Source organism: Nomascus leucogenys, chromosome 3 (assembly GCF_006542625.1).
Source record: "Nomascus leucogenys isolate Asia chromosome 3, Asia_NLE_v1, whole genome shotgun sequence".
Taxonomy (NCBI): domain Eukaryota; kingdom Metazoa; phylum Chordata; class Mammalia; order Primates; family Hylobatidae; genus Nomascus; species Nomascus leucogenys.
This window is the reverse complement of record NC_044383.1, coordinates 95,641,805-95,668,975: the sequence shown is the minus strand read 5'-3', so window position 1 is coordinate 95,668,975 and position 27,171 is coordinate 95,641,805. Positions and strand designations below refer to the sequence as shown.

The 27,171-nt window shown below is 41.4% G+C and overlaps 1 protein-coding gene across 1 annotated transcript; it reads right to left on the bottom strand.

Moving 5' to 3' along the window:
- On the bottom strand, window positions 1-26,942 carry CCDC162P. The gene is given in 10 exon segments (XM_003255507.3): window positions 1-333; window positions 1,394-1,487; window positions 4,311-4,466; window positions 7,179-7,381; window positions 11,872-12,100; window positions 14,165-14,286; window positions 14,994-15,194; window positions 21,257-21,384; window positions 24,054-24,246; window positions 26,823-26,942. Coding segments are annotated over 10 exon segments (1,779 nt in total).
- Between the last annotated feature and the right edge of the window lie 229 nt (window positions 26,943-27,171).

Here is a 27,171-nt window from a genome sequence, read left to right as displayed (position 1 = left end):
TCACAAACAGGAAACAAGGAAAGGAAGAAAAAAGGAAAGTAAGGAAGATAAAGAGATAGGAAAGAGAAAGTAAGGGGCAGGGGAGAAAAAAAGGGAGAAAGGGAGAAGGGAAAAAAGGAAGGAAGAAAGGGGCAGCCTGACATTAGCTGGTGGGAGTGATGAGATGCCTCTGCCTTCTCTGTCATGCAGGCTGACCTTGACATTAGCAGGACAGCTCCCTTGAGGGGTGTGATAGAAGTACACCTGCTGGACAGCCACCATCAAAGCATTTTTCTGAGCAGCTTGGCATGCAAGAGTCACCTGCATATTTTCCACTCCTGAATGCAACAAGAGCTAAAGGAAGAAAATATGAAAAATATTAGGAATTTCTTGCATAAAGAAGTGAGTTGAGGGTTGAGATCACCACTTATTCAACATGTAAATATATGAATCAAACTCCCAAATGAGCTGGGATGCTTGCTACTTAGCCATAAGGCTGAATCTGGTCTCTCCCTAAGCAGCATTTCATTCCAAGAAGGCAGCCTCCAGGCTTGATTTGCTCTATAGCTGGACACCATGAGATTTCCCCAATGGTCAGGAAAAGATGAATAGACTCTGATGAACTAGCAAACATGTGCTCAGTGGCAGGCTCCTGTAAGCCAAGATTAGATTAATGTTTTAAAAATACACATATAGAAGCAAAGAAATCCAAGTAGCAGATAAAAAATAGCACCAGGTTTAGAAAGACCAGATAAAAGCTCCAATAACAAATGTATATTTTTAAAACCTTATGCAAAGATTGTTCACTACATGTTAACTTCTTTTTTTAGTATCTAACAGAAGTTATTATAAGTGGTGTTGCAGTCTCTATGGTTCAAACCAGGCTAATGTGCACATCAAATAAGGCAAGGCCATCACTATGGTTTGAATGTGTCCCCCAAAAGTTCATGTGTTGGGAGGTGATTGGGCCATGAGATTAGAGCCCTCATGAATGGATTAATGTCACAATCGTGGGAGTGGATTTCTTTCTCCAGAGAGCAGGATGTTATAAAAGCAAGCTTGGCTTGCTCTTGCAGTCTCTTTTGCATGTAATCGCTTGCCCTTCTGCTTTTCTGCCACGTTATGATGCAGTGCAAAAGCCCTTGCCAGAAGCTGCCACCATGTCCTTGGACTTCCCAGCCTCCAGAATCATGGACCAAATAAACTTCTTTTCTTTATAAATTACCCAGTCTCAGGTATTTTGTTATAGCAAAAGAAAATGGACTAAAACAACCATTATTATTATTTATGAAATTGGAAGCTTTTCTTATATATGGAAGCTAAATTTATATAAAGTATTATGTCTTCTTAAAGAAATATGTGAGCAAATTGCTTTATTTTACTTTCATTTGCTTTTAAAAAATAAATTGTTTACCTTAAGAATGGCTTCCTTTGTGTAAAAACTAAATTTGCCAATTTGGTTATCATCCACCTCAGAGATGGCTAAGACAAGAGCAGTAGGAGAATATCTGCAATAAAAAATATGAAATTGTTTTGATGTAATGTGCAACTAATCAAGAGACACCATTATGATGGAACAGGATGTCGTGATCAGATCAGAAATGTCAATAATAATAGGAAATGCAACTTTTATACAAGACTTGATATTTCCACTGAAAGTTATAAGGCCTCTGGGATCTTTTCTGTCCTTTTGGGACTTGATCTTTCTGTAGTTTGATTATGGTGACTACCCCATAGTGTTGGAAGTTATTTTCTCTTGATTACCATTACACTACCTCTCCTGTTTTTCCTCTTACCTTCTTTTTTTTTTTAAGCAAAATGTTTTTATTTATTTGAAGTATATATATAGTTAACTGGGCATCAAAGGTGTACCAAGTGACTTTTTTTTCTTTTTTTTGGAGTCAGAATCTTACTCTGTCACTCAGGCTGAATGGCAGTGGTGCAATTATAGCTCACTGCAGCTTTGAACCCCTGAGCTCAAGCAATTGTCCCACCTCAGCCTACTGAGTAGCTGGGACTACAGACATGCACCACACCTGGCTCTTCTCACCTTCTTGACCACACTTGTTTAGGATCCCTCACTGACTCACTCCTTTGAGCACCCCCTAAATGTTGTCCAATTCTCTCTCTTTCCTATGGGTCCAACAGCTATCTAAATATTCTTTGCAGCCATTTTTCCACCTTGAAACTTGGCACTTTGTCCATAACTATGAAACTTTGTCAAGTAACTTAATATCTATCAATCTTTCTTTCTTCATCTGTAAATGGGGTATCACCTATCCCACAGGGTTATGGCAAATATTAACAGGGATAATATGCATGAATGTGCTTTTTAAAATGTAAGTCACTATACTCATATTTGATCCAGTTGGCCTTCCATATCTATGGGTTCTGCATCCATGGATTCAACTGATTGCAGATAAAAAATATTTGAAAACATAAAATAATAAAAAGTAACAATACAAAAATAAAAATAATACAAATAAAAACAATGTAGTATAATGACTATTTACATAGCATTTAAATTGTATTAAGTATAATTATAAGTAATCCAAAGATGATTTAAAGCATAAGGGCAGGAGTGCATAGGTTATATGCAAATACTATGCCATTTTATATAAGGAACTTGTGCATCCTTGGATTTTGGTAACGGAGATTATTTTAGAACTGATCCCCCACAGACACTAAGTGACCACTATATATATTGTTGTTATAATGGCACTCCAAAGTGGCAACTTTAAGGAATTAACATACATAAAATAAATACGAATTCAATACACAAGTTCTTTGGTTGCATAAGCTTTCCCATGGTAATGCAGAAGGCTCCCTTATCTTGCAGCATCTCTAGGTCATCACCTGGAGGACCAATCACACACCACAGAGCATCGGCCAGACCACAGGGCATTTGGGCAGTCTGTGCTGATTGGTGGATTCTGACTGAACAAAAATGTGATGCCCTATTTTCACAGCAATATAAAACACCAACCAAGGAGGCCCTTGAAGAACCAGAAAATAGCTTGGCTCCAGATGGTTTTTTTTTTTTTTTTTTTTCGCCAATTGGAGACCCAGCATGGTCACCTAAGGCCTGATCGTACTTCCTACTTCCTGCCTTGGCTTCTGTGAACATCTCTGTATCCTTACAGTAAATTCTGTTTTTGGCTTAGCTAGTGTGACAGGAGAGAGCAAGGGGAGGTTTTGCCCCCAGGAGATATTTGACAATGTCTGGGGACATCTTTGATTATAGAACAGTGTGTGTGGGGTGGGGTACTGGGATACTACTGGTATCTAGTGGGTAGAAGTCAGAAATGTTGCTAATCAACCTAAGACACACAGGACAGTGCCCCACAACAAAGATTTATTCAGCCCCAAAGTTTACTAGTGCTAAAATTGAGAAATCCTGGGATATTGTATTCTATCATCCTAACCCCCTCATTCCACCCCTGCTCTATGGAGTCATTTAGGATATTAACACTCAGAGCTCTATTTTGAGCAAGGATCTGCATTAGCAAAACAAAGGTGCCAGTTGCCTCCTTGGAGTCACCTTTTTCCTTCCTTGGCATGAAGCCAGTACCAGGAATCTCCAGGGATAGAGGTGGGACCCTATGGGGAAAAGCAGATAGCAGAGAAGGAAAGAAGAGGGAGACAGAAGTTTCTCCTCCCCACACATCAAAGGTTAATTGTGTGAGGACAAAAGAAAGATTCCTTCCCCTGACTGAGTAGACTCAACATCTATTACTAGTAAGGGTATTTTCTTTCAAGCAATGGGTTGAACCTATGGGGTATGAGAGAGAAGTTTCACTGGTTTGCATTGGCTTCTGTCACTAGCCAACAAAGGAGGCTGCCTGAGATATTGCCTGCACGTTATATTTGTACTTCATGTTATCCTTTCAAGGAAACAGCTGCTCTGAAAACTTAAGTGACATCTTCCTGGTCTGAAGGAAAGTGAGAGATGAGACCTGGACTTCTGAGCCATCGCTCTCACCCCATTAGACCCATGCTGACTCCCTTTTCTACCTGGAAGCAACATATTCTACCTGGGAAGTGGCTGAGCCTGTGATTTCATCTCACTGGGTTCTCGGACAACCTGGTTCTTTCATTTCTCAGTTACTTGGTGTTTTTAAATGCAATTGTCCCCCTTAAATGAGATCTTACTTTTTCCCTCTTATTAAAAAAAGAAAGAAGAAAAAAAACTGGCATCATGGCAGATAGAATATAAGAGAGAACTTAGAAATGTGATTGTTCTTGCACGTCGAATGGTGACAAAAATTATTTTTCACTGGTTATTCACTCAGCCATTACGTTATTTTTACCTCAACCCTCTCAAGGCTCACCTGTCTACCCGACCACTGTCCTCCAGCAGAGAGGTTATAAAGACAGGAGGTGGCTGGTCTGCCCTGTCCCTGTGTGATGCAAATTCAAAGTGAACAGCCCTCAGATACAAATGGAACTCTTCAAAACCCATCTCCCATGCCAATTCTTTATAGAGCCTAAAACAAAAAAAAGAGCCAAGGACATATGTTAGTGTTTTCTCGTAAAAAGAAAGCGAGTGATAAGAAAACCAAGACACCTGAACAAGAACCAAAGTAAAGTCCAACAAAAGCCCAGGTCTGTGTGAAGTGGGTGAGTCACAGAGGTCTTCTGCTCTGCACTTGCTGTGATAGTTACAGATGGTAGAAAGCAGGTCAAGTAGGAGATGTGCTTGGATGTTTACTCAACTCTCATTTTCCACAAGCTGACTTCCATCCCCAGAGACCTCATGAAGTCACCAATGTTGCTGAAATGCAACATTCACCATCTTCTCTCAGAACTCACCACAGTTGGCCTCACTGTCCCCTCCTCGAGGATCATCTTTCTCCATGTTCCTGCCTCATGACCGCTCTCTCTCATCTTCACTGACTTCTCCTCTTGCTTATCTTCAAATGTTGGTGTTTCCTGAGGTTCCAAACCTGGTTCTCTTCTCATCCACCACATCCCCTCCTTGGGGATTTGTGGGGGAGTCTGTTCAGCTCCATACCCTAAGACTACTCCTTCATGTAACCATCTGTGACCCTTGTCTGTGTCCTGACTTAACTCTGAGCTCCAGTCTCAAGTCTATCGCAGCATGGGTCCAGTTAGATGTTCCTCTGGAATCTCAGCCTTACGTGTTTACAATTCTTTCCTCCTTCCTTAACACTCTCTTCCTTCTCCTCCTCCTCCTCTTCTTCTTCCTCTTCTCCTCCTTCTTCTTTTCCTTGTGCTTCTTTTCTTCTTCTTCCTTCTTTATTCTTCTTCCTCTTCCTCCTCCTCCTCCTCCTTTCCTCCTCCTTCTTCTTCTTCCTATTTCCTCCTCCTCCTTTGTCTTTTAGTTTTAGAGATAGGGGTCTTGATTTATTGCCCAGGCTGGGGTGCAGTGGTACATAGCTCACTGCAGTCTCAAACTCCTGGGCTCAAGCAATCCTCCCACCTCAGCTTCCCAAGTGTCTGGAACAGGCACGCATCACCAGGCCCAACTAATTTTTAAAAAAATTTTGTAGAAATGAGGTCTTGCTGTGTTGCCCATGCTGGTCTCGAACGCCCGGCCTCAGGTGATCCTCCCATCCTGGCTTCCCAAAGTACTGTGATTCCAGGCAAGAGCCATGGTGCATGTCCCCCAACATCCCACTTCTAATGCATTTCTCCATCTTGAGAAGTTGGCACATGAAGGCTGAGTTCTTGGCACCTATATTAGTTTGCTAGGGCTGCTGTAACAAAGTACCCTAGAAACACACAAAATATTAAACAACAGAAATTTATTGTCTCACAGTTCTAGAGGATAGAAGTCTGAAATCAAGGTGTCAACAGGACTGGTTCCTCCTGAGGGCCGTGAGGGAAGGATCTGGTCCTGGTCTCTCTCCTTGGCTCGTCGATGACCATCTTCTCCCTGTGCCTTCACATGGTCTCCCTCTGTGTGTATCTGTGTCCGAATTTCCTCTTCTTATAAGGACACCAGTCAAATTGGATTAAGACCCACTCTAATAACTTCTGTTTAACTCAATTACCTCTGTAAAGACCTATCTTCAAATAAGGCCACATTCAGAGGTACTGGGGATTAGGCCTTGAACATATGAATTTTGGAGGGACATAATTCAATCCATAGCAGCCCCTCTTCTATGAAGCTTTCCCTGACCACTTAGGAAGAATGAAATACTCTCTTTTCTGTACTCCCCTAGTATTTTGTACATATCAGTAGAATATCATTGTTACCATGTATCATGGGTAATTTTTACATTATGAGCTTCCTGCCACCAAGGATCATAAATTACAGAACGATGTTAATATCTTGACTGATAATTTAAATTTTGCCTTCACACTTTCTAGTTATATGCTCTTAGGCAAATTAACTTTTCTGAGCCTCTATTTCCTTGCTCATAAAATCTTTGTAACCTACCTCATAAGGATATTCTGAGAATTAAATGAAATAATACACATAAAATCCCCAGTAAAGATCCTGGCCATAGCGGGCCCTTGATACTGGTTGGTGGTGGGTAACTGGACTCTGTATGTCTACAGGGCCTTTTGTGGGGACCAGAACATAACAGCACTCATACATGTTTACAACAAACCCTTTAGTTCCATATTATTCCTGCTTGTAGGACATGTCCACTTGATGTCCTATCATCTCACCCTCACACCTAAAACGTAACTCGCTAATTTCTCTCTCCTATGCATCGAGCCCGCCATACCTCTGTCTGACCTGGATGCTCTCACTGACTCATCTCTCTCCCATCTCTAGGCTCTTTCTATTCAATTTCATTACATTCAGGAGCAAATTCAGCCAATATTCCCTGAGTGCCTGGTGTGGCTCAGGCCCTATACCAGGTGATGGTATGTCACGGTAAAGAATGTGGATAGGGCTTTTGCATTTAGGGAGCTTATGCTAGCAGGAAAGTCAATAAACCAATAATAAGCAATGAATTAAAAGCAAATGTGCTGAATGGAGGGGAAACCCAGGTGCCAGTAGAAGGGCTTAGCCTGGTTGAGTGATCAGAGAGGCATTTGGGAAGGCTCAGAAGAGAGAAGGAACAAGGGAGCAAGGTGATCATGTTAGCCATTTAGAAAACTCTGGCTGCTCTGGGAGCAGAGAGGGGGCAGGCTTGTAGGCAGGGAGTCTCATGGCCTGTTTCCCCCCATGTTTTGCTGCAAACCTTATATTCCATCTGGGTTCTCTGACCCCCACTGACCGAGCTAAGTGTGCACTCTCCAGGCTCATTTCTATCAGCTGGTGGCGGAGGGTCAAGAGTTCCAGAAGTCTGGAAAACATCTCCAAGAGCAGCACATGAGAGTCTTGGCCTTGTTTCTGTCCTTCGTCTGCTGCAGACTTGAATGCCAGCAGGCCTATCTCCCCCACGAGAAAGGGATCTCCCATAACTTTAGCTGAAAACAGCTGAAAGAAAACAAAATATCCTTTAAAACATAGAAGAAGAATTTTCACATTAAAAAAATACACTGTCTGTCAGTGGCACAAACTCTGGATCCAGATTTCCTAGGCTCAAGTCCTAACTTTGCCACTTAGAAGCTGTGAGATTTTGGTAATGTACTCAATTTTGCTGTCTCTCAATTTTCTCATCTATAAAGTGATGATAAGGATAATAATAGTCCTTACTGTATGCAAATAGATACTAACTTCCTAATAGGGCTCTTGAGAGGATTAAATGGGTTAACATATGCAAAAGTATCTGCCGTTATCATTATTATAAATGTTATGAGTCTAAATAAATCCCTAGATATTCACTGTGGGGATACTTTGTCTATGCGAAAGACAAGCTAAATAGAAATAGACGTCCCTGATTCTTAAAAGTATTTTGGTGGCCAATAATAATTTTTTTTTTTTAAGATGGAGTCTTGCTCTGTAGCCCAGGCTGGGGTCAGTGGCGTGATCTTGGCTCACTGCAACCTCTGCCTCCCGGGTTCAAGCGATTCTCCTGCCTCAGCCTCCTGAGTAGCTGGGACTACAGGCATGTGCCACCATGTCTGGCTAATTTTTTGTATTTTTAGTAGAGGTGGGTTTTCACTATGTTAGCCAGGATGGTCTCGATCTCATGACCTTGTGATCTACCCGCCTTGGCCTCCCAAACTGCTGTGATTACAGGCGTGAGCCAGCATGCCCGGCCAACAATTTTTTTTAAATAAACCTCTCTAATTACAGTTTCAAAATTTTGAAGTATTTTTACATATATTAACTCATTTTTATTTTCACAAGATCCCCATGAAATAGGCGTCACAGGTATCACTATTCCCCTTTGTCATGAGGGATCTGAAGCAACATGAAACTTTGCAAGGTCATGAAGCAGTACCAAGAGTAAATCTGGGCTTCCTAATTCCAAGTTCAGCTGTTTTACAGTACACCAAACTGCCTTTCCAGCATTCCTTCACTCAGAGCTGGCTCTGGGTGATTTGTGAAGTAACCACATTGTCCTTTAACACCCTCCTGCCTTGGTGGGTACCTCTGCTCTAACATCTTTGCTGTCTTCGAATATACCACTCCCAGCAACCACCCAGTCTGGGACCCTCTCATCTGCCTCTCTGGTTTGGCTCCCCAGGATACATAAGCTCCTTTGTCTATCCACTTATCTACCAAAGGACCGGACTACTCAAGGATGCAATTTCTAGGCTCTTAAAGTTTTCCAAAGTGGTACCAAATAGACCTATTAAATAAATTCCTGCATATCTTCTGAGGGTGTTTTCTGACCTAATATAAAATATTAATCTGAATATTTATCACTTGTAGGTCCAAATTTGGACAGATTTCAAAAATAATAAAATTGTGTGACAGCAATGGGAGACTAGACAGGTATCCCAGATATTTATTATAATTTATAAAAGAATTTCAAATATATCTTTTAAATGTGGTATCATAAGGCAATGTGAAAAGAATCTTCAATAATGGTAGCAGAATAAATGGCTGGTAATTTGAGGAAAAATTTGGTTTTGACGCATACCTCACATACCACATGGATGCATGCACACACTCTCTCTTTTTCTCTCTCTCCAGTGAAATATTAAAAGAGTTAAATTTTTTATTATTGTTTTATTTTTATGTATTTATTTATTTTGAGATGGAGTCTTGCTCTGTCACCCAGGTTGGAGCGCAGTGGCGTGATCTTGGCTCACTACAACTTCCACCTCCCATATTTGAGTGATTCTCCTGCCTCAGCCGCCTGAGTAGCTGGAATTACAGGCGCCCACCATCACGCCCATCTAATTTTCTATTTTTGGTAGAGATGGGGTTTCACCATGTTGGCCAGGCTGGTCTTGAACTCCTGGCCTCAAGTGATCTGTCCACCGTGGCCTCTCAAAGTGCTGGAATTACACTCCTGAGCCACTGCGCCCAGCAGTGTTAAATATATTTTTTTAATTTTATTATTACTATACTTTAAGTTTTAGGGTACATGTGCACAATGTGCAGATTTGTTACATATGTATACATGTGCCATGTTGGTGTGCTGCACCCAGTAACTCGTCATTTAACGTTAGGTATATCTCCTAATGCTATCCCTCCCCCCTTCCCCCACCCCACAACAGTCCCCGGTGTGTGATGTTCCCCTTCCTGTGTCCATGTGTTCTCATAGTTCAATTCCCACCTATGAGTGAGAACATGTGGTGTTTGGTTTTCTGTCCTTGCGATAGTTTGCTGAGAATGATGGTTTCCAGCTTCATCCATGTCCCTACAAAGGACATGAACCATCCTCTTTTATGGCTGCATAGTATTCCATGGTGTTAATATTTTAAAAATAAAACCAAGCACTTAAAAATTAGAATAAAATAAGACAAATATGAAATATCTGGAGTAAGATTTTTTTTCTGAATTTAGGATAGAAGAAATCATAAAGAAAATGATTAATAGATTTGACTGTATGAAAATAAGTTTATGTTAAAAAAAATGGAAAGACAAATGGAGAGGCTGGGCACAGTGACTCGTGCCTATAATCCTAGCAATTTGGGAGGCCAAGGTGGGGGAATCGCTTGAGCCCAGGAGTTGGAGACCAGCCTGGACAACATGGTGAAACCTCTTCTCTACCAAAAATACAAAAATTTAGCTGGGCATGATAGTGTGCACCTAGAGTCCCAGCTACTCAGGAGGCTGAGGTAGGAGAATAGCTTGAGCTGGGGAGACTGAGGTTGCAGTAAGCTGTGATTGTGCCACTGCACTACATCCTGGGCAACAGAGTGAGACCCTACCTCAAAAAAAAAAAAAAAAAAGGTGGTGGGGGAATGAATGGGGAAATATTTGTAGAAAATTATAGACAAAAAGAAGGTTAAAGTTCTTATTTAAGGGAAGCTCATGTAAGTAGATAGGACTAATGTTAGGATTCCAACAGATAAATAAATAAAGGGAAAGAACAAAATTCACAAAAAATATAATTAGCAACAAAACATTTGAAAGACTAAGTTCAATAAATAGCAAGAAAATGCAAATTAACAGCATAATACCACTTTTTATGTATATGTGTATATTTGCGCTTCTCGGCCTTTTGGCTAAGATCAAGTGTATGTGTATATTTGCACATACATCATATACTTTTGCCTAATACTACACAGTATAGCAGAACTGGTACTCAGAATATATGAGTGCCATTATAAATTGGCACAACTCTTTGGAAAGCAATCTGCCAATATGTATCCAAATATTTAAATTTTATTTTAATAATTCTGCTTCCAAGAACCTATCAAAAGGCATCAATTCAAAATATGGAAAAATCTTTAAGTAAAAAGATATATCTTACAGCATTTTTCATAAACGAAAAATTGGAAACCACTTGAATGTCCATCAATAGAGAAATGATTAGAGAAGTTTTTATTCATCAGATATGGGAATTATGTGGTCATAAAGGTAAGTCTAAAGACTAGTTGGTGTTATGGAAAAATATGTAGTATAATGTTAACTGAGAAGAGGAGGAAATAACAATGGACAAAAACTATGATTATGCTATGTACAACACACATATTAACAATACTTAAATTCAGAAAAATAATGATATGAATGCATTTGATTGGTCATGTTTACATTCCATTTTGTTCTTTCTCCTTTTGCTAGAATTCTCTGTGATTTTATATTATTTTGATCACTGTAAAATAAAGTCAATTTTTACTTTAGGCAGGACGGGATAGGAGGCCAAGGCAGACCTATGGAGCAGACAGTTTTGGCAGTGGGGGGCCCATGAACGTTTCTTTGTCATACAGCAAGTACGCACACAGAATGAGGTCAAATTGGAAACCCAGGGGTAACCTTGACAGCCTTAACAGAAAAAGAAAATGATTAAAATCCAACTACAAACACCATATAAATCATTAACCCACAATTTTAACCATGGAGTAGTAGAGCTGAAAGGGGCTCCAGAGATCATCAAGCTCACCTCCACCTACCTCCCCTACCAAGTACACAAACATAATTTTACAAAAAAAGGAAAGTGAGGTCAGAGAGGCTAAGATACATGCTCAGAGTCACACAGCAAGTTAATGGCAGGACTGAACTTGAATTCAGATCCCTGACTCCTTACTCAATGCTTTCTGTCTTCTACCAGATCTTGACAAAAAGAACACATTTAGGAAGTGTCTTAGTGGAAAGAAAATATATCATTTTTAATTAAAATGTATTTGTTAAAATATAATTAATAAACCAGAAAACATTTCCCACATACCCATGGATATCACCTTTTAAATTTTAATCGTAGCAATATGTTTATAAATGAGAAACTTTGACCCAATCCCCCAAAATCTGACATAAAAATGTTGGTGAGGCCTATGACTGAGCTCTGTCTCTAGCCAAATAATGGGGGAATAGAGCCAAACAGAAAAACAAAGCTAAATAGTAACATCTGGAAAAAAACATTCTCCTTGCCAAGGACCCAACTGCCCCCTTCAAAAAGAACTTACATCTTTCTGGAGCTGTGTACTGTACCAGGCCTCAGGCATGGCTGGGGTGAGCCACAGGTCCAGGGCCAGCTGCAGGACATGTCGCTCCAGGGAGGCAAGGCCACTGGCTGATGTGGGTCTGCAGGCACAGCAGGCCTCTTGGAAGAGACGCTCTAGGGCTTTGGGGATAAGTGCTGCCAGGCTGAGGGAAGGGTGGAACTCCAGCAGATAAACATTTTTTGAAGCTGGGCTTGAAGAAAAGAACAACAAATGGCAATTTTACACAACAAACTTAATCTGTTTCCGAAGATATTTGAATTTTATATTTTTAAAGACCAATAAAACAGCTCCTATATGTCCAGTGCATTATGAAAAACTGAGAGCTCAGAGGGACCTCAGAGTATGAGAACCTACAGGGTTGCATGACATGTTCTTTGCTTTAATGTGAACCTTTAAAAACGGAAAGACATAGATGTATATTCTAGAAGCCCAATAAGAATAAGACTATACAGGCCGGGCACAGTGGCTCACACCTGTAATCCCAGCACTTTGGGAGGCTGAGGCAGGCGGATTATGAAGTCAGGAAATCGAGACCATCCTGGCTAACACGGTGAAACCCCGTCTCTACTAAAAGTACAAAAAAAATTAGCCGGGCGTGATGGCACGCGCCTATAGTCCCAGCTACTCAGGGGGCTGAGGCAGGAGAATAGCGTGAACCCGGGAGGCGGAGCTTGCAGTGAGCAGAGATTGCACCACTGCACTCCAGCCTGGGCGACAGAGACTCCGTCTCAAAAAAAAAAAAAAAGACTATACAGCAAAACTGTCAATAATCAATATTTACTCAAATATATAACAAAATAGCTCAAAAGTGACTACATAAAAAACAAATAATTTCCATGGTTATTAGTTTCTATTTTTCATCTGAATCTTTATCCCTTCTTTCCCAGAATGTTAATGGACAAAGACAATTTTTAAATTATGTACATAACTGCTGGAATCATTCAAATTGACTGTAAGGGTGTTATATTTCATAAATGGATGAGGCCAGAAGCAAAAAAAAAAAAGCTCATCTGTGGGTTATTTCTTTAGATATAAAGGGTTCAGCACAAGTCGAGGGTCCTTCTATACTTACACAGAACTGAAGAATATTGTAACTCCCTTTACATTGATGCAAATGGTATCTTTCTTAGTCCTGAATCTTTAAAAAAAACCAAAACCAAAACAAAACAAAAAAACAGCCTAAAGTCTGGAAAGGAATCTCACCAAGCAAATAATACTTGCTTTTGAGACTATTCTGGCAGGTTTTAGTATCCATATAACCCTAGCCTGTTCTGCCAAAAACCATTTCCTGAACAGTAAGTGTTTGCCATAGCAAGCTGCACACACACAGCTGGCATCTCAAGTTTATTACAGAGAAGAAATCAGTCCTGTGGAAGGTCTATGGGGAAAATGCAGAGTTTTGAGCCCGGGGCTCTTTCTCAAAAAATGAGAATCTCAGCTATTTGCTCCCATGATGCCCTGCCTGTTCCCAAGATAATACCATAACCCATTATGGCAATTTCTTACATAAAGTCTGCCTTTACTGCTGGACTGTACACCTCACAGGAACATAGAACCATGCCTGTGTTGTTCACATCTGTGTGCTAAACAAATATTTGTTGGATATTGAAAGGAAGTAGATAATTTCTCCACCCATTTGGAGGCAATTGAGAGATTATGATCTAGAGCCACGCAGATCAACCTGGGGCTTGTTACCTGCTTCCCAGTTTCCTCTACCCTCAAAGGTTAAAAGGGAATGAGGGAGATGGTTATGCTGCCTATCTAGGGGGTGACAAAGTGTGTACCCTCTCTGAGTGGTCACAGGAAATTTAACTCTGTTCCTTAAATTTAACTCTGCTGTGACCCTCCAAGGCAAATCTGCAGAAATCTCTTTAGTGACACTTAAAGAAATTCCTTTTTAAGAAGCTTTTAAGTACATCCAAGTTTTATATGTGTAGGCTCATGTGGTGCATCTGGTTGAATCCTGACAGCATCTCAAGAGTAACTGCTTTTTCCCCAGGCCTTTTCAAGAGAATAATGATTCTGTACCCAGTGGCATATGCTTAAATTCTAGCCTCCTATTCTTTATTATTCACAAAACAAACAGATATTCAATATACAAGGGAATCCCTCCTTCGTGGCCTTTGTACCTACTTCTTTCATCTCCCCCAAGCACTTGAGAAGTGCTTTATAGAGTAGTACTGAGATTTAACACTCTATCCTTAATTAATCTAGAAGATCACGTGTAAAATGTCTAAAGACAACATCAACTTACCAGCTATTGTTGATGGAAATAAGTTGTTTGCAAACTATGTTAAGGGGAAGTCCAAATGTATTGCTATCGTCCAGATGATCCTCTCGCCAAAGCCTCTGGACATACTCCCGCTGACATTCTATCTAAAAATGTAGCATAAATATTAAAATTTGAAAAGTTAAACTTTCCCACGGCCATGAGTTATAAGCCTTGACATGAGAAGGATTTCGTCCCTTTGTGTCTCTTCATCATTTGACTAATTTTCACCCTGACATTGTTTTGAAGACTCTTTTGCAATGGGCTGGTTTCTCAGTCTGAGCCAGACAGCCAAGGGAAGCAAAGCAGACAATTTTAAGAAGCAAAAGAGAAATCTTTCTGTTAAATAATTGACTACACGGAAAAAATTTCAACCAGGTGGCAACAATCCTTTGTCTCTTGTTTGCTTCAAGCAATTAGTGTTTCCCTAGAGGACATACAATATGATGGTTTCTTTCAGTGTCCTAAAAATAATCACACTTTTTAAAAAATAAACACAATTTTATATATTAATGTCAAAAAGATATATCATTAGTTCTTCTTTCACTACAAATAAACTTTGCAATCTAATGAAAACTAAGGTCATCAATTCCTTGTGGACTATTAACTCTAGGGGCGGAAATCTCTCTTTAAGACCATAGTTATACTGGGATTTCAACAATGCAAATGAGCTTACAAATAAGTCTGCTGTACATGCTGGCCTAGAAAACACAGATTCCAGATCTGCAATGGAAGGAAAACACTATTTTCATTTCTGGCCTGTGTTTTCCATCCTCTTCTTGCTTGTAGTATTTTAAAACCAAACTGCACTCACCTGCTGGTTGAGGATGCCCCTCACTAACTGCAGGTGAAGCCTCAGGCAGGTGCATTCCTCTCGGTAGGCCTTAATGAAATAGGGGTGGCTGAGATCAAACCTCGGGCGCCGGTGCACGATGTCCGTCATCACTTGTGCTAAGGCAAACCTCTCCTCATGGTCCAACGTGTGCTGGGAGGCTTCAAAGTAGCTGTCAAGAAGCTGCAAATAAGGTTGGTAGTCAGGGATCAGCAGAGGCAGCCGTGGGGCCCGGGAAAGCGACGGGAGGCCCCATCGTACTGTGGGCAGATGCAGTAGCAATACAATGCAGTGCAGCTAGTAAACCTATAGACAGAGTTAGAGAGGGAAAGGGAAAGAACACATGCTTTGGAGCCAGAAGAACTAGACTTGAGTTTGAGTTCCTGCTTCCATCCCCTCTTCCTCTGGTCTCCACAAATAAAAAGGGGGTTATGTAATTATCATATATAATTATTAGCTCCAATGAGACAACACATTAAGACACTTAAATGTATTTATCTCCAACACCTTTCTCCAAGGACTCATTCTCCTTCTTCCATTTTATTCCGTCACCAAAGCTAGGTAGGTGGTCTCCTGACTTCTACAGTCTCAGCCCCGCTTCTGACTCCTACTCTTTAATAGTTTGTTCACACTTCACCTACACAAAAATGATAGGGGTGGTAGACTGGAGGGCTGAGGGTAAATGCTTCCTATATACAGAGTGATTTATCCCAGACTGAACTCCTCTAGGTTGGGCCTTATAAACAGAACTCTCCAAGACACCAAGTGTCCAAAACCCCAGTGGAGCATCTGTTTTAGTGGAGTTCACAAGTCTTTTCTAAAAACCCAGAAAAGCTTCCAGACACTAACTGCTGGAGAGGGTTCTTAGTGTGGGAATTCAGAAAGAGATGCCTCTTGATTTTGCTTTTACATTTGTCTGTGAGCTTAAGGAATTTCTGTTCTGTGTGTAAATTCTATTTGTGTGTTGTGATTAGTCGTGATGCTAATCGGAAAAAGCTCTTCAGAGATCACGGGGTTGGAATTCCCAACTGGTACCCTAGGGCAAGATAAGTAGCTCTGATGTGTACAGTACATACTAAATCCCTTCTCCTGTTAATCTATCTTTTGTCAGTTTCATTTTCAGGGCCCAGGCACTCAATCTAAGAAGGCAGAGGAAAAAGTTTTCCTCTTCTACACAAAAGAGTTAAACCCTTGAGAATGAATGGCACACTAGGAATCAAATACTGCTTTATTAAGAGATACTTTATTATGGAGACCCAATGCTAAGGCTCAAGGAGGAAGAGCCTGAAGCACTTTATTTAGCACCTGGTTTTGTAGGATATCCTTTGGGTATAAGGGACCTTGGATCAACCTTAGTATGAAAAGGAAAACACCAAAGGAAACTAAAAGCTCAGATCACAGAGATGCGCCACAAGTTAGAAACTCACACATCAAGAGTGCAAAGTGAGGGAAGGTGGAGACCATCCTTGCCTTTAAATGAGCCCCAGGGAAAATAATGCCAGCTGAGTGATCTCAGTTACCTTGTTCCATCCACCAACCTCTGCTCTATAATAACACTCAATTATTACATAGCAGAAGACAACACAGAAATGAAGGAAGAATGACTGGATGAGGGTAAGAAGGGTGTCCCTCAGTAGCCCCAGGTGAAGATTAGGAAAGAAACAATTACTTCCCTAACTCATTCTGGACTCACTTGAACCTTTTTTAGCTGGGCCAGGGCAATCCCAGAAGCTGGTTTATCGTATTTATACTTCCTTGACCTGTTTTTGCACAGAGTCCAATTGTTTAGTTATTTAGCAGGGGGAGTTTGTGGGGAGTTGGGGGTGGAGGGAAGGGTTCTGGATGGTGATTCCAACCTGATGATACCAGATTGCAGAGGCCCATGCTAAATTGCCATTTTATTGTTGCTGATAGGGCTGTCAGATTTAGCAAGTAAAAATATAGAATATTTAGTCAAATTCGAATTTCAAAAAAAAAATACTTTTTTAGTATAAGTATGTCCCAAGTATTGCACTATTTTATCTGGTAAACTTAGCTATGGGGAAAGAAACCGTGGCTCTCTTTTTAAATAGATGAAGCTTCTTCAAGCTTTGTGCTCAACCTCGAGAGGCTCTCAGACCATTGCATAATTTTATTATGAATTCTTTCCCAACAGGGATGGGGCCAAGATCTTTCTGCCTCATGGGTTCTATTTATTATCTGTTTGCTAACTGGCCCATTTCCATTTCAACTCTGGGCTGGTATTTGTCTAAGAAGTCTTCCCAGTCTGTCAAATGTCACCTGTGTGTGTCAAGGGCCAACTCTCAGGCAGGATAATATGTGGTGCACGCTGATGGTAAGCACAAAATATTGGAGAAAATGGGAAAATAGACAAAATAAATAATCTCAAACCTTACTGTGTTTATATTCTTTTTACTTCACATTTTTTATTTCTGGGATTTAAAAAACTTCTAAAATAGTATTTTAGGTCAAATGAAAGTGCAAAACAAAATCTTTGCTAGACCCAACTTAGCACAGGAAATTTTCATTTTGGCTTTTCTAAGGAACGATCTTTTTATCCAGTACATGTGTCCTTCAGTAGCCGTAGAAAGACTTAGCAGATGGTACAGTGTCACTTAGGAGCTGGTACAGCTGATAACTGACTTTTCTAAGAATCCCTTGATCTACCTAAGTTTCTACCAGCTCTAATTTTATGAGCCTTCATACATAATATGGTTATTTTAAGGATTTAAAAGAACCCAATATGTTCAAGCAATTCTTAACCCTAGTGATACCTATATAGTTAACAATCAAAAACAGCTGAGGAAACTTGGCTGTAGAAATAGTACCGGGAGAAATCAACTACTTTAGATAGAAATCTGGCTTATCCATTAAAAATAGGCTCTTTTGACAAAATTTCTGACGTGGCCATATTTTAAACTTTTCGCACCGATAGCTCAGTTTCTACAGGGAATTTATTCTCAGGATAGAAATGAGGGAGATATTTTCACCAAATGTTTTTAAGTCAAAATAGTTTCATTTACCATAGAAGGAACTAGTGGACAATCCTGACACCTTACCACAGAATGAATCCTAGGCTGAAGTGTGGAGAAATTGGTTTGTTTTTCAGTCTTCTCTGCCTTCCTCCTCTTCTATTGCCATTGAGTCCTGCCGGGCGCCTCCAAAGGAGGCCCAGAGGCATTGAAAGGGAAGGTAGGGAGAGAGAGTACAGAAAGTGGGGGCTGCTGTTTAAAATTCATGCCTAGGCCGGGCGCGATGGCTCACACCTGTAATCCCAGCACTTCAGGAGGCTGAGGCAGGCGGATCACGAGGTCAGGACATTGAGACCATCCTGGCTAACATGGTGAAATCTTGTCTCTACTAAAAAAAAAAAAAAAAAAAAAAAAATTAGCCGGGCATGGTGGCACGCGCCTGTAGTCCCAGCTACTTGGGAGGCTGAGGCAGGAGAACGGCGTGAGCCCGGGAGGCGGAGCTTGCAGTGAGCCCAGATTGTGCCACTGAACTCCAGCCTGGGCAACAGAGTGAGACTCCATCTCAAAAAAAAAAATTCATGCCTGGACTGATAAACTTGTTGAGTTTCAGGATCCTGTCTTATTTATATTTCATACAGCCATTCCAGTTACTACACTGTGCATCTAAATCTCTCACTCAGTTGATTAAGGTTCTAATGGGCAGATTAAGGCTCCAGACAAAGGCTGTAGAGGCCCGTTATCATTGAAAAGAGGAACATTTTTCAAAGTCCAAGGCTTGCACTGTTTAAGCCCAGCCAATCCATTTTCCAAAGGGTGGGTGACCTACATCTCTAGGAGTAACAGAACAACGAGAGAGTAGACGAAATGGTGAAGCATATATTCTACTAGAAAAATAATTCAAAGAAAACACTGCCATTTCCCCATCTTCTGACCACATCATAGTGCACTATAACCTGGTTTCCACCCCTACCATGCTCCTGAAAGAGTCCTGCAATGCTGCCAATGACCACCTGACCAAGCTGCTTGGTTTTTAGGAGTTCCTTTCTTGACGTTTCACGGAACTCCACAAGTAACCATCCTCTCCTAATTAAAACTCATTTTTCTGTTGGTTCTCACAATACTATTTCTTCCTTGTTTCTCTGGTCTATTTAGTTTTACTGCTTCTTGTTTCATGACCTGCCCCTTAAATGTAGATATATTACTCAGGGTCCAGCTGCGGTGGCTCATGCCTGTAATCCCAGCATTTTGGGAGGCCAGGGCAGGTGGATCACTTGAGGTCAGGAGTTTGAGACCAGCCTGGCCAAAATGGTGAAACCCTGTCTCTACTAAAAATACAAAACATTAGCCGGGCATGGTGGCGGGCACCTGTAATCCCAGCTACTCAGGAGGCTGAGGCATGAGAATTGCCTGAACCTGGGAGGCAAAGGTTGCAGTGAGCTGAGATGGTGCCACTGCACTCCAGTCTAGGTGACAGAGCAAGATGCTATCTCAAAAAGAAAAAAAAAGTAGGCATAATACTTAGGGCTGCATTTCAGACATCTCTAGTTTCTCCCAGTTGCTTTGATTCATCATTGTGGTTCAACCTCCACATTCACACCTCAGCTCATACCTGTTCCTGAGCTTCAAACCTGTAGTTCCCCACAAAACATTCACACCTGAGTTTCAGCAAACCCCCTCAAATGCCTTGTTGTCCTAGGGCCTACGTTATTTTCCCCTCTAAAGACACGCTTCCTCCTCCTGGGTTCAGTTTCAGTTAATAGCCTCCTCCCTAATCCTCAGGAAGTTGTTTTAATTCCACTCTTACTCTCTCACCCCAACTTCCAGATCCAGTCTTCAAATCCTGCCATTTGCACTTCTGCAAAGTATTCTCAGGTCTGTTCCTCCTTCCTATTCTCACCGCCTCTCTGCCTTTCTATTCTTCTATTGTCATTGTATGTCCCCTCCTAATTTTTCAGGTCACTGTTGCAATAACCGCACTTCTTTTCTCAGGGGCTCTCTATTCCAATCCATTCTCTCACTTACACCCAAGATAGCTGTTAAAAACACAGCTATGATCATATTTCTCTCTATGGAAACTCACTAATGGCTCTTCTTTGTTTGTAAGATAAACTCTAAAATAATATAACTAGCAGGTCTTTTACAGGCTGCACTCAAAACACATGTGTGGCTTGTTGCCACCCATCATGCCTTTACATCCCAGCCATAACAGTCTTCCTACCATCCTCCAAGAAGGTAAGATTTTATTTCTCAAAATAAAATCCCCCAAGCTGGTCCTTCCCATTTACATTGCCCTGACATTCTAATGCCCTTTCGTCTGCTTAAGAATCTTTTCTTCCCTGCCAGAAAATATCTTACTCATGTTTTAGTATCAAGATTAAATATCTATTCCTCTGGAAAGGCTTTCTAGCATTTCTTCCATCGGACAGTGCTCCCCTCCCCCAGGATAAATCTCTCTCTCTGAAGAGTCTCCATGACTCATGAATGTATTCAATTATAAGCTGTTAGTAACTAGATTATAATTTTTGCTTTGAGATTGAATCAACTTTTATAGATGATAAATTCCTTAAAGATAAAGATCATTTTCACTTAGTTATCTATATGTCCCTGAATGCCTGGAACAGTCCCTGGCAGAGTAAATACTTCATATTTGATAAGTAAATGCCTAACAATTGGTGATTATTAGAAGGGCTGATAATCCATGCTAAGGGCACAAATGAAGAACAGTAAACCTGCAGTGTTTCATTCATTATTGGGATACGAACCATTCGTGATACAGTGATGATTTAGTAACTTGCTGTTTCATTGCTTTAAACTCACCCTCATAACATTGCACTCAGCACCCTGTCCAATTGCTTTCACCTATGCACATGTAGCATATGCTTCTAAAGGCCATGATCAGGTCAATTTGTCTGTAATTAGCAAAGTGAGCATTGTCCCTGTAACTGAACAATGAGCATGAATGAAATCATCATTCATTCTCACTAAAAGCACACATATTATAAGAAGGAATTATATAACCCTCTAAAAATAATACCTGTAAGATAAAGAAGTATCTTTCACATTTCGTTTTTTGTGATGAACCTCAGTAAAGAAAATAAAATGTACTACATCCTTATAATTAGCTGAGATTATTTAAATAAAATAATTATTCTCTTGGTTGAGAGCTTTTCTAAAAGTCTAACTGGGTTTTACAAAAACAAACAAAAAACAGAAAAAGACTGGATTTTGTAAGAATTTTTTTTAGCAGACATTTTGTCTCCTAGGCAAGAATACCTGGTGCTTGTTTTCCAGAAGAGCTGCTTCCCAAGTCCACGTGTCATACAGCACAGCAAATCTGTCCACACCTGCATGGGCCCATCCCCAGTCCTGGCCACTCTTTGGCTGGCTGCCCACTTTGTGACCTGGGAGAAAAGAGGGTCAGAATGTTTAGAGACAGGCCTTCCAAGGAAGCTGTTCCAATTAGAAACGTGCCCCTTGGATTATCAGCTCCATCTCAGAAACAGAAATACTGAACCAGTCCCTGGGACGAAGCCTGAGTTCACAGTTGTTGACTTCTAAGTCAACAGGAGCTTTTGTTTTTATTTTTAAAATTCAGTTTTAAAGACTAATCTTAGAAATAGAGTCAAAATTTAGTTAACAAGAAATCTATGCTAAAATGTCCTTAAACCCACAATTTAAAGGCAAAGTATACATTTCTCCTTCTCTAAAAACAAATCCCTGGGGGTTTAACAACAAACTCAGTTTGACTTGCTATTTCCATCATTGTGAACCAAGTCGAAAATTTTCAGAAACTTTCCAAGATATTCCTTAATTATGTTAATTACTAACTTAAATCAGTGAAGGTAATTTTCATTATTCAGCTGATTTTTTTTAACTTTGTTAACGTTACTTTTCACTACTGGCATATTATTGCTTTAAATTTTTAACTATTGTATTTCAGAATTAAATATTCAAAGATAAGATACTTTCATGTGCTGAAATTTGAGTTCAATAATTATCACATATCTAATGGGTACTAAGCAGGAGAAACAGGATCAAGAACTTCCGTAGCAACAGTTGGGAAATCATTTCACAATAGATGACTATATATTTACCAGCTCAATTGAAAGATGCCCATGTGGTTAAACGACTACTGACTAAGTGTCTCAGTCCAATTAAATTCTTAGCAGCTAGAAATAGTTGCATGCTATTATAAATTAATATGGACCAAATGGTGCATTGGTATGTAGGATAACCAGTAAAGATAAAAGCTAAGAGCTGAAATTAAATACCCTGGAATGTTGGATGCCATCATTGCGTCCTATGATTCAGACACCAATGGCAAAGACAGGACAAAGAGTTCAATCCTACATCAAATTAATTCTGTCTGGGATCTGAAAAGTTAGTTGTCAAACTTTCTTTGAGCAGCATTTTGTAACAATATGAATGTGAATTATCTTTAATTACAGTCTACACATATTACAAAATAGCACAAACCCTGATTACGTTTCCCTTTAGATATTGCAATGTGTCTAGAAATTCTAAGCTCTTTGCAAATGTAATTCCAATGCTGTCATAGTATCCCAAAAGAATATTCTTACCTCATCCATTTCTAAAATTGGATCAATTTGAGTAATGCCAAAAGGAAGAGAAAATACAGGTTATGGGTTACTTGATTACCCTGAGTAACGATTTCTTCCTCTGGGGCTTGTCTGGCATTTTCCTAGCCAGATGTTCTTGCATCCTGGTGGTTTCCTGTTAGGAGCCCAGGGCTGTCTCTGCTGCTAAATGCAGTTTCCTCAAGGTCTACCACTTAGAAAAGTCATTTGTTTCACTTGCTTACTTTCCTTCCTTCAGGGTCCTGCACCACATCCCCTGCACCCAATGGGTGATGCAGAAATGCCCCTGGGAGTAAAATCCCAATTCTTGGCTTAAGGCTGTTTTAGTCAGAGACCACCCAATTTAGCGTGCAGGTCACCAGAGTGGGTAGAGTGTCAGAGGTCAGGTCTTCGGCCCTGAGAAGTGAAAATGCAGGGGCCATGCTCTCCCTTGTACCTCAGGAGAGCAAGGAAGAAACTGGGCCTTCCCTGGCAGGGCTTCCTGCTCCTGCTTCTGTCTCCACTAGGCTTTCCCAAAAGGCAGCACCCTGCTCCTCAATCGAAGCACCTGCCTCCCACGCCTCCGGCCCCCTCAAGCCCACGATCTGCCTCTGAGTGTTGCACTAGGATTTTTATTGCTTAAAGTGTCTTAATTCTTTTTTCCCTGACACACAAGCCCTCTAGCTATCGAAGGGGAGATCATGAGAAATCTTCCAGGGAACCAGAGCACAGAATGACTGTTAGTTGTTTTTTTAAGTCTATATAAACATTTCAACAGATCACAAAGAAAACATTTATCTCTTCGGTCCTTGCAAGAGAAGTCAAAGGAACTTTTGTTTCTTATCAAGAGCCTGGACATCTCTGTCTGTCGTGACTGGAAAAGAGCCTGTTGTACTGAAATCCTGTCATCATGGTGGATTTGATCTTCAGTGGCCAAACGTGAAGAATTAAAAGCATAATTCTTGACTGAACTGGTGGGTGGGTTGAACTTTAGGAGTACATGGGTGGTCATTCCTGGCGCATATATCTGTGTGACATGAGCCCTGGAACGTGTCGTCCCTCTCAGCCCTGCTCCTTTCTGCCTCCTGGGGCCCAGTGACTGAGGCCTTACGCTAGAACTGTGTATCATCAAACTCGCCATTATAAAGGGAAACGTCTTGCTGCAACAACAACAAAAAAAAAAAAAAAAAAGAAAGAAAAGAAAAGAAATACCCCTGGTCAACAAGCAGAGTCTGAACCACAGCAAGAATTACAACCCGGCCCTGAAAAAGTAGTCACCATCTCTATCAGAAGTGGGACTTGAGCTGGAAACAGAACTGTTTCTCTCCTAAACTGAATGCATTTTAGGGGTGGGGGAAGTGTATGCTTATTGAGTTTTCAGATACTATTGGATATGTCTTTATATTTTGGGGTGGAGAGTATTAAAAAGGAGCCCTTAGTGTTTTTTGTTTATTTGGGCAGTTGATTTTTTTTTTTTAAATCTGACTTCTCACCCCTTTCTTTCTCAATGTAATGGCTAGCCACAAGCAGCAACTCTGCCTCTAGTTCCTTGAGATCACTCAAGGCTTCCTCATACATGACACGCACCCCTTGCTGGTCCTGGGTGTGGATACAGCCAGCTTCTGTGCTGTAGTAGTCATCCTGGTTCTCCACTTCCGAGAACTCCATGAATTGGACGCTGTGGACCTGGAGAAAGAAAGCCAAGCCCAGATGTTACTGGAAAAGGGAGAGCTATATTTTGCCATCCCACATGGACAAGCAGCAGGCTTCTGCTCCCACACAGTGGGCTGCCAGTATGAAGCTGTAAATATTCTGAATGTATAAAAAGCTGTATGCAGAAAACATATTAACAAAGAATGTTGGCAGGAAGAGGTAGTTCCTGAGGTATATAACTAGCTGATTAGTTTGTTTTTCTGACAAATTCAGTAGCAACTGGAGAAAGGTAGGAAATAGAGCCTAGAGTGGTCTCTGGAGTCAGAATGCCTGGGCTCAGGCTCTGGCTCTGCCAGGATCTCATCCTGGGCAGGTCATTCAGCTATCCCCAGCCTCCGTTTCCTCATCTGTAACATGGGGACTGTGGAGACACTATAGACTACCTTAGCTGCCAGGAGTATGTGACTCTATGAGTGTGAGGCACTTGGAATCCTTAAACGTTAGGTTAAAACTATTTTTCTTGTAATTCTATAAGTACTTCTAAAATATGTTAGCACAGTTTCATGGCTTAGTAATGTACTAAGTTGAATACTGTCCCCCAAAATTCATGTCTACCTGGAACCTGTGAATAAGAACTTATTTGAAAATAGGGTCTTTGCAGATGTAATCAAGTTAAGACGAAGTCATACTGCATTAGGGTGGGCCCTAATTCAATGACTGTGATCCTTACGAAATTTGGAGACAGACACGTAGGGGAGAAGGCCATTTGAAGACGAAGGTAGAGACTAGGGTGAGTCAAGGAATGCCAAGGATTGCCAAGGGTTGCCAGCAACTACCAGGAGCTGAAAGAGGCGAGGAAGTATTGCCTCTAGAATCTTCAGAGAAAGCACGGTCCTGCTGACAACTGGATTTTGGATTTGTGGCTCCAGACCGTGAGAGAATAAATTTCTGTCATTGTGAGACACACAGTTTGTGGTACTTTGTTTTGACAATCCTAGGAATCTAATACAAGTAAGAAGTATTTCAATCATAATGTTATTTTTCTTAGAAAACTGAGTATCTGCTGCTTCCTGAGAATCATTATTTTAATAATAATTTTCACAATTTCCAATCTCTCCACTCTCCTCAAGCCTTGGAACTCCCTCCCTCCCAGGCGTAGTCTCCTCTTACTCCCAGCAGGAGCTCCTCTGTGCGCCACTCTCCGCTGCCTCCCCAGGGCTCTCATCTGTCCCCTCCTCCTTCCTCCGCACAGTGGAGGACAGTGTTGCCCCCTTCCCTAGGGCCGCTGCCTCCCACCTCAGCAGCATCCCTGCTCCTTTGTGGATATCCCACTCCTCTCCGCTGGACTCTTGACTCTGAAATGTGCACACGTCCCTCTCATTGTGAAACTTTCTCACACCCTTCCCCAGGTTCCACTGTGTGGCTCTCCTCCCCCTCACTGTCCAATTTCCCAAGATGTTATCTACAATCTCCATCTCCATTTCTTCACCTCCCACTCTTCAACCCATTCCCATCTGGCCCTTGGCTCCACCAAGCCACCCAAACCACCCTCGCTAAGACCAACAATGACCACTGCTCTACATGCAACAAACTTTCTTTCATCATCTTATGTAATCTCTCAGGAGCATCTGATACAATTTAGTGCTTCCTGATTCTTGACTCACTCTCTTCTCTGGGCATCTGGGACTCCACGTTTTCCCCGATTTTGCCTAGTTTCCAGTCATTCTGTCCGACACTGTGAAGTGTATTTATTTTTCTCTACCAAGTCATTAAATGATGGCCACTCTCAAGCCGCCTCCTAGGACCTCCTCTTTTCCTCCTCTGTTCCTTCCCTAGGAGGTGGAGGACATTTTCATAGCTGAGATTACCACCTTTAGACCATTTGCTCCCCAGTTTATACCTCCAATCCAGACCCCCTAGAGCTCCAGACCTGCACATCCAATTACCTATTTGGCAACTGCTCCTGGGCATCTCAAAGCCCCCTCAATTTTAACAATGATCAAATCATTAAATCTTCCCCTGCAAACCCAGGCTATCTCCAGCCGATTTTACTAAATAGCACCACCACCCATCCACTTCCTCTAGCATGAATCATTCATGACATATTTTTCTGCCTCACCCTACTTGTCCAATCTATCACCAAGTTCTGTTAGTTTTACTTCCTGTCTCTCAAATCCATCCACTTCTGATATAGGAGGTTGGGCAGGGAAGTGCTGAGTAGAGAAGGGTGAGGGCTCCACCCTTGGGCCTATGCCCTCAGACCTAAGTGAGAACAGGTACTCCTGCTTTTGTGCCCGAATGTTGCATTTTCCAAGATCACTCTGGCCCACCATCCTGTGCCCATATAAACCTGAGACCTTAGCGGGCACACATGCAAGAATCTGAATGTTGAGAGGAGCAGAGGAACAGAGCAGCAGAGAGAGGCAGAGAGCGGTGCAGAGCAGCAGAGAGCAGCAGAGCAGCATGACAGAGAAGGAGGGAAGAGGCCTCTGAATGTCCAGAGGAGTTCTGCCGAAAACAGCTGAACTCCAGAAGATTATCTCCCCCAGCCCTCCACCTCTAGCTCCCCATCCATCTCACTGAGAGCCACCTCCACCACTCAATAAAACCTTGCATTCATCCTTCAAGCCCGCGTGTGATCTGATTCTTCCGGGACACTGGGCAAGAGCTCAGGATACAGAAGGCTGTCACACTGGCCCTCTGCCCTTGTGATAAGGCAAAGGGTCCATTGAGCTGATTAGCACTCAAGCCATCTGCAGACAGCAAAGCTGAAAGGGCTTTGTAACACTGGGGTTGCAAGCACCCACCGCTAGACACTAAGTGGTGCTGAGAGCACAAAGCACTTGCCCTGGCCTCTGCACCTGCCTGTCTGCATGCTCCTCCTTGGGGTTTGAGCTGCAGGGCCATGGAAGAGGCGAGCCACATCCCTGTTGAACATTCTACGAGGGGAAATCAGGG